This window comes from Triticum aestivum, chromosome 2A (genome assembly GCF_018294505.1).
Source record: "Triticum aestivum cultivar Chinese Spring chromosome 2A, IWGSC CS RefSeq v2.1, whole genome shotgun sequence".
Lineage (NCBI taxonomy): Eukaryota > Viridiplantae > Streptophyta > Magnoliopsida > Poales > Poaceae > Triticum > Triticum aestivum.
In genome coordinates, this window is record NC_057797.1 from 681,800,318 (window position 1) to 681,808,528 (window position 8,211).

An 8,211-nucleotide genomic window follows, 5' to 3' on the forward strand; every position below is an offset into this window, starting at 1 on the left:
CATAGGAGGCCCATCTATGATCGATTACTACTCGCGGCGGGGCCCGCCTCGGGGTTCTGGGCAGATCAGGCCGTTGATGGTGTGTTAGCCGCGGACCTGGGCCGTCCGATCTTAATGCTCGCTCCGACCGTCCTCCGTGCTGCAGACATAACCCAGAGAGAGAGAGAGAGATTGAGAGAGAGAGAGAGAGAGATCCCCTCGCCGTGGTCTCTCTTCCTTCCCCCACCTCCCTCCCCCCTCCGGTCACCGGCGCGGCGAGGCGGCCACCGCTGCTGTCTCCCCCCTCTTCCTCCCTCTCCGCGCGATAGGGTCTGGTGGAGCGGATTCGTCCCGAAGTCGATCGAACTGATTCGTTCGGTAATCTCCCAAACCTGCGCTGGTTCTGCGAACTCCTCGATCCGTCCCGTGCTTGCGGCGGCCGGCGGCGTGGGGGCACGCGCTGGGCCGCTGCGTGCGATCCGCGCAGAATGGCGACTCGATTGGTTGCGGCTGTTGTCTTTTCTGTCTGGAGAAATTAGTGACTGTGCTCCGCCGCTTTTGTGCAGTAATGGCGAACCTGCAGCCTTCCGTCCCCGAGCCCTCCTCCTTCGCAGGGGCCTCGCCGCCGTCTCCATCCTCGATCGGTGGAGGCGCTGCCTCGGCGGCGCAGGAGCCCAGGAAGATGGCGTCGGCGGAGCAGCTGGTGCTCGACCTCTGCGACCGCGAGCTGCGCGAGAACGCCCTCCTCGAGCTGTCGAAGGTCCGTCGCGTGCTCTTCTACTTCCAGGGTTCTAGCGCCTCGTCACGAGGACGGGTTGTGTGATTTGTGATTTTAAGTTACCATGAAGAGAGCGATTGTAGCTTAATTTTGGTTGCCATGAACTGAACAATTGCATACTGCGTGTTCTTCAGTCATTAGCATGCTATATAAGGTGTTTTGTAAGGCCAAAGTAAATCGGTAACCAATTGTACTCGTTTCAGAAACGAGAGATATTTCAAGACCTGGCCCCGCTTCTCTGGCACTCTTTTGGCACAATTGCTGCACTGCTTCAGGTATGCGTAATTCATCTATCTTCTATGTTTATGGTTTTCATGCTTCAAAATTACATAAAAGAGCCGGGAGCTATGTACCTTATGCTGTGTTTATGTTGTCGAACTGTGGAAGCAGTCACTATTCTATTCGTGTTTTCAAGTCGGCACTTGCTGTTTTTTTCGATGCAACTTGTCAAAGTTTGACCCTGCCTTGCTCACTTGGTGTATTTGACAACTTGGAAACAAACTCAGGAAATTGTGTCGATCTACCCTGCACTTTCACCCCCAGTTTTGTCGGCAGGCGCATCAAACCGAGTCTGCAACGCACTTGCACTTCTTCAGGTACAGCTCCAAATAAAAAGGGGGTGATTACATTCGCAAAATTGCTTGAAGGTTCCCATGTTATTAGATTTATTATTGCGTATCTTTATTGTCTAATTTTGTGTGTTTGTATTACAATAATTGCAGTGTGTTGCATCTCACCCTGATACCAGAATCCCTTTCTTACATGGTAACGAATTCAGCCATTTGCATTGTATCTCACATATCCTGATTCCTGGTAGCTTGATATGACAAAAGAGCCATTCGGCTTTTGATATTGTTGTTGTTAGCGATTCATTTTCTTCTCTCTGTCCTCCATTTGTTCCTTTCAGCTCATGTGCCCCTGTTCTTGTACCCGTTCCTGAATACATTCAGCAAGACAAGGCCTTTTGAGTACTTGCGGCTTACAAGCTTGGGTGTCATCGGTGCTCTTGTTAAGGTATTTTTTGTACAATTTTACATGAACTAACCAATTTTGTATGATGCATCTAACTCTGCAATGTTATATACTACAAATTCTACAACCAATGAAGCTTCATGTTGTTTTTATTCCAATACCCTGGCATGAACGATGAATCTAATAAGGTCACTAGGGATACATCCTTGTTACTTTGTTGTGTAACGAAGACATAAACAATTGAGTAGCTTATAACAAGCAAATGTTCTATCTAATGTTTTCTTCTTTCTTTTTTTGAATACTGCATGTGTTTCCAAATACCAAACGTTTTATTTTTGCCTTTGGGAGAAGCTTCTTTACCTTATTATTAAAAATGCAGGTTGATGATACTGAAGTTATCGGCTTTCTGCTGCAAACTGAAATAATTCCTCTGTGCTTGCGTACCATGGAGATGGGCAGTGAACTGTCAAAAACCGTATGTATCTAACCATCTCAATCCTCGTCTAAAGTAAAACAATCTTTCTTTTCTGTTTAGTCCTAGAAAAGATCAAATTGCTTCTTCTTTTCAAAAATTATATTTTGCTGTCTGAAGTTCATGTGGAACGCTATATTAAGAATTTACTTGTCTGTTAACATGTTTGTGATTATCTATAGCCTTCTATGCCACGCCAGGCTTCTCTCTGGTAATAACATAAAAACCACTTCACAGTTTATGGACTTATAAAAGGCGTATTATGCGAGGAACCTCAAAAGCTGTTTGGCTTTGGCAATTCAGTAATTGACCTATGCTGCTAATTTTATCACGTTACTATTATCAGTTATCATGAGGTCATGGGTTCAAGTCCTGGAAACAACCTCTTACAGAAATGTAGGGAAAGGCTGCGTACTATAGACCCAAAGTGGTCGGACCCTTCCCTGGACCCTGCGCAAGCGGGAGCTACATGCACCAGGTTGCCCTTTTTTTTTTTTACTATTATCAGTTATCACTTGGACTGGAAGATCAAAAACTTTGTGGACACAAAAATATGCCAACATTTTTGCAACATCTTTCCTGTATAACCCACAGGAGCTGAATATTTTGAGGTGCTTACGATTTCTTTGGTTGGAATACACAAGTTGAGGCTAGGCCAAACAGGGTCTTATACAGATAATGAGATAAATGTATAGCTGTCATTCCAATTTCACTAATTTAGTCAAATATGCATAAGCAGGTTGCTACCTTCATTGTTCAGAAGATTCTGCTGGATGATATTGGACTGCGTTACGTGTGTGCCACCCCTGAGCGTTTCTATGCTGTGGGCAGCGTTTTAGGAAATATGGTAATTTCACTTGCTGATCAGCCTTCCACAAGGTTGCTCAAGCACATTATCCGATGTTACCTCAGGCTGTCAGATAACCCCAGGTTTGTGCTGTCATTCATATGGCACCAAATGATTTTACATCTATCTTCCCATGTGCTAATTTTTGTCTTTCCCCGCAGGGCCTGTGTTGCACTGCATAATTGCCTCCCTGACATGCTGAAAGATGGGACATTCAACATCTCTCTTAGGGTGAGTCATGCTAACATATCTGTCGTTACCAATTCATTCATGAATTCAAATCAAATGGAACAAAGTTACCGACCAGATACTAATCGTGCTTATATATCTGAAACGAAGGATGACCCGGCGACAAGGCGCTGGCTCCAGCAACTGCTGCATAACGTGACAGTGGGCGGCATGGGAGGACCTGGCATGGGGGTGCCTCCCCAGCCAGGCCTGGATCACATGATGGGGATATGATCCAGTTTAGTTGCTGCAATTCACAACAATAATAGTCTCTCTTGTGAATTGCAGGTAGGGGAAGATTGTCTTCCCTCAGCCGTCTAGAAGTAGGCTGTGCGGTGTCCGTGTAGTTTCAACCTTCCGGAAAAAGGAAATGTTGTTTGTGTGTGTGTGTGTGTGTGTGTGTGTGTGTGTGTGTGTGTGTGGAAACATCAACAGCAGCTCTAACTGGTTTGCTTATCCTGTAATACTGTGAACACAAGCAAAGCAAGCTGTTTTCTGGCGGGGTTTTTAGGTCTTGCAGCGTTTTTTTTTTTCGCTATCGAGGTTGAGCTTCTACTAGGGAAGTAGTAGCACATTATGCGGATGGAATTCTGAAGAGTAAAAACCTGAAATGCTACCTTTTCAATTCTTTAGGAACTATAAATTGAGTCCCTTTCAAACGGGCCCATCTCCATGAAACTTTCATATCACACAGAAACTCATTGCATTAGACAAAGCATGCCATCACGTTTGCTTTGCTGCTGTGAGGTCACGGATTCGAGTCCAGAAAACAACCTCTTGTAAAAATGCAGAAAACAGCCTCTTGTAAAAACGCAGAAGAAGGTTGCGTACAAAAGACCCAAGGTGCTTGGACCCTTTCCTTGACTCTGCTCAAGTGGGAGCTATATGCACCGGGCTGCCCTTTTAGAGCATCTCTAGCAGACCCCGCATAACGCTCGGCCCGCAAAAATTCCGGCGAGTATGCGGGCTCGGGCCAATTTTGCGGTCAGAACAGAGCCCGCATACTCGCCCGGCCGGCAAAAACTTTTGTCGCAGCCCGCAAACCGCATGCCCCAATCACTATAAGTGCGGTTCCGTGACCCTTTTGCGGGTCCAAACCCTATCCCCCGCCGCCGCGAGCCACCCAATTCCCCTTTCTCCTCTCCCAATTTCTCGCCGCTGGCGACCCTCCGCCCCGCCTCCAGCCGCCATGTGGAGGCGAATGTGGAGCTCCGGACGCGGCTCCGGCAGCCGATCCGGCCGTGAGAGGGACTCGGAGCGCGAGCGGCGCGTCCGGTCCGACGACGCGAGGAAGTGCGGCGCGCAGAGGTGGACGAACCGTGGGCTTTCGCCGCCGGCGAGCTTCGACCGCCGCGAGACGGTGGAGTACGACCGCCGGCGCGCGTCGTTCTCCTCCGCGCGGTCTTCGTACGTCGGATCCTCCTCCTCCGCCGCGGGCTTCCTCCCCGTGAAAAGGGAGTGGTCGGACGAGGAGGAGGAGCCGGAGCCGCTGGCGTCGTTCCCCTTCGTGCCGGTGAAGGAGGAGCCCGAGGACCCCGCTCCGCTCGGCCGCCGCGGAGTCGTCGGGCCCGAGGACTTCGTCACGGAGTTCGACGCCATCGCCGCCACCATCGCCGAGCGGAGCGTGCGCGAGGAGGATGAGCGCCGACGCCACGTCGAGGAGCTCGAAGCCTCGAGTGGCGGCAGGCGGTCGCTGCCAACCTCGCCGCCAAGGAGAAGGCCGAGGAGTGACGCCGCATCCGCGCGGAGCAGGCGGAGAAGTTCATCGATCTGCAGCTCCGGCGAGGACAAGTGAGCGTACGGCTCATCCACGACGTCGTCCGGTTGCCGCGACCTCACCGCCGTTACCCCCTAGTACTAGTTTAACGTAGTATGTAGTATAACTATGCTTGTAGCTTGATGAACTATGTAGTATGCGATGAACAATGTAGTATGTGTGATGAACTGTGTTTGCGCAATTTCTCCCGCGAAAGAAGTTTTTCAAATTATGCAGGTTTAGATACGAGTTCTTCTCGGACGCGTATGTTTTTGACCCGCAAAAGCGATTTTCGTGAACCCGCAAACGCGTTTTGCGGGTCGTATTTTTGCGGGGTCTACTAGAGTTGCTCTTAGTAGCTAAGAGCATCTTCAACAAGTCCCCTTTCCTGGTTTAGGGTGAGTTGTGCCCAAAAAACTTGTCCCACAAATCCTGTAAATGCGAATTTTTCTAGGGTTCCTCGTATAATCAGCCTAACTTCTCCTCTATCTATAGGGAAAAGATCTTCTAATAAACCTTCCCCTAAAAGAGCCACATCAGCACACTGCCGCCATGGAAAAGATCTTCTTGTAAACCTTCCCCCTAAAAGTGCCACGCTAGCACATCATGGCCATACCCACCATGTCGCGACCACTGCCGTCCATTATAAGCCGCCATCACCCGCCCGCCAAAAACCACTCATAGGTGGAGTTTTTAAGGGGACTTATTGGAGATGCCCACTTGCAAACCTCGCCTAAATTATATGGACACCATGTATAACCACTTTTAGGGGAAGTTCTACCCATATGTTATTATGGATCAACAAATTCCTAACTGGAAATTGCTTTCGGATCCCAGGCACCAGTGAGCCTGCTTTTCGACAAAAAATATGCTCACCGGCAAACCTCAACTATTTTTTGCATGGAATGTGGAAAGTTTTATAAATAGAGAGGGCAGCCAACAGGCTGCTAACCGAAAAAGTAGGGAACTGAATTCAACCAACAACACTTCACCATCAATGTGCATGCTAACTTTGCACAAAGATGTGTTAATTGATTGGCATTCCTCTTAGATGATGAATAAAAAAGAAGTAAACCAACTAGCTATGTGTCCAATCTCTGTCAGAGGAGGGGCACGGGATCAAACAATCAGCCGACGTGATTTAAATGATCGATATAGTTGACTAGAGGGGGGTGAATAGGCAACTAACAATTTTTAACTTTTCTTTACCAAATTAAACTTTGCATCAAAGTAGGTTGTCTAGACATGCAACTATGTGAGCAACCTATATGATGCAACAACGACAAGCACACAAGCAAACAAGGGAAATAACACAAATAAGCTTGCACAAGTAAAGGTACGAGATAACCAAGAGTGGAGCTGGTGGAGACGAGGATGTGTTACCGAAGTTCCTTCCTTTTGAGGGGAAGACGTCTTCGTTGGAGCGGTGTGGAGGCACAATGCTCCCCAAGAAGCCACCAGGGCCACCGTATTTTCCTCACGCCCTCACACAATGCGAGATGCCGTGATTCCACTATTGGTGCCCTTGGAGGCGGCGACCGGACCTTTACAAACAAGGTTGAGGCAATCTCCACAACTTAATCAGAGGCTCCCAACACCACCACGAAGCTTCACCACAATGGAATATGGCTCCGCGGTGACCTCAACCGTCTAGGGTGCTCAAACACCCAAGAGTAACAAGATCCGCAAGGGATTAGTGGGGGGAATCGAATTTCTCTTGGTGGAAGTGTAGATCGAGGCCTTCTCAACCAATCCCTAGAAAATCAACAAGTTTGATTGGCTAGGGAGAGAGATCGGGCGAAAATGGAGCTTGGAGCAACAATGGAGCTTAGGGTTGGGAGAGGTAGTCAACACAGAGAAGAAGACACCCCTTATATAGTGGAGAGAGAAATCCAACCGTTATCCACTTAACCAGCCCGCGATAAGCGGTACTACCGTGCCTGCCAAGCGGTACTACCACAAGGAAGGGGTGGACCAGCCTGGGAAGGCCGTGGACAGAAAAACGTCCGTGGCTAGTTCCGCTGAATACCAAATAGTGCAAAAAGTCCGACACGGTACTACCGCTGAAATCACGCGGTACTACCGCGCGGGGAGCAGATGTAAAAAATTACATCCGCTCCTACCTTCGCTACTGGTGATGTGCCGGACCAGGGCTCATGGTACTACGACTCCCAAGGAGCGGTACTACCGTGACCACCTGCGGTACTACTGCAAAGGCATGTGGTACTATCGCAGTGGCCTGCAGTACTACCGCTCCGAAGAGCAGTACTACTGCAAGCCTCAGAACAGCACCAGATAGGAAGACTTCTTTTTGCACAAACATGAAGAAACGAAGGATGCTCCAAGGTGCTAAAGGAAACGCGGTGCAAAGAGGAGTAAACATGTACGTGACGATTCCACCCAAACCTTTCCAAAGCGAACCCCCTCTTAATAGTACGGCTTTCCTACGACTCAAATCCACCGAAAAGGGAACGTAGAAAAATGTCGTCTTCAATAATCTTCGAGGGGATCCCTAACTGTCTCGTGCCTAGTCATGAAATATCTGAAATACTCGAGACACATGATTAGTCCACACATGCATTGTCATCAATCACCAAAACACCTTAGGGATAAATATGCCCTTACAATCTCCCCATTTTTGGTGGATTGATGACAATACAGGATGTGCACAAGGGAGAAAGAATAGAACATGAGCAAGCCATACATCTCTAAAATATAGACGAGCTCCCCTAGATGTGTGCTAGTTAGATGAGTGCTTTGGACTGCATGGCACACATACTATGATCAACACTCCCCCTATATTTTATAGACATGGCATATCTTGCAATAACAATGCTAACACTAAGCATGATAGTAGATAAGAGCAAGAACTAAGTAGCACAATATATCATGAGCAAGAACTAAGTAGCATGATAGATAGAGTGCATATGTCTTACACCATATGATAGATAAGTCTCACATGCTCAAATAAACTCAAACCAAACCAAAGCAAACACGGTTCAACAAAACACAAACGAAGCAAACACGACACGACACGGAAAATCCCTACTCTCTCTCCCCCTTTGGCATCGAGAAGCCAAAAAGACAGAGAGGACACCTACAACACAAGTGGTGGCTCAAGCGGAGTAGTCGCTCGCACGCTCCTCGTCAGACTCGGCAGCGGGAATGTGCTCCTCCTC

General features: G+C 48.3%; 1 protein-coding gene across 1 annotated transcript; it reads left to right on the forward strand.

Moving 5' to 3' along the window:
* The first annotated feature begins 111 nt into the window (after positions 1 to 111).
* On the forward strand, positions 112 to 3,786 carry LOC123190192 (CCR4-NOT transcription complex subunit 9). The gene is made up of 10 exons (XM_044602789.1): positions 112 to 357; positions 546 to 739; positions 961 to 1,032; positions 1,264 to 1,353; positions 1,480 to 1,522; positions 1,665 to 1,771; positions 2,109 to 2,204; positions 2,941 to 3,131; positions 3,210 to 3,279; positions 3,388 to 3,786. The coding sequence occupies exons 2-10, from the start codon at positions 548 to 550 to the stop codon at positions 3,508 to 3,510; spliced, it is 984 nt and encodes a 327-aa protein (XP_044458724.1). The 5' UTR covers positions 112 to 357; positions 546 to 547; the 3' UTR covers positions 3,511 to 3,786.
* The last annotated feature ends 4,425 nt before the right edge of the window (positions 3,787 to 8,211 follow it).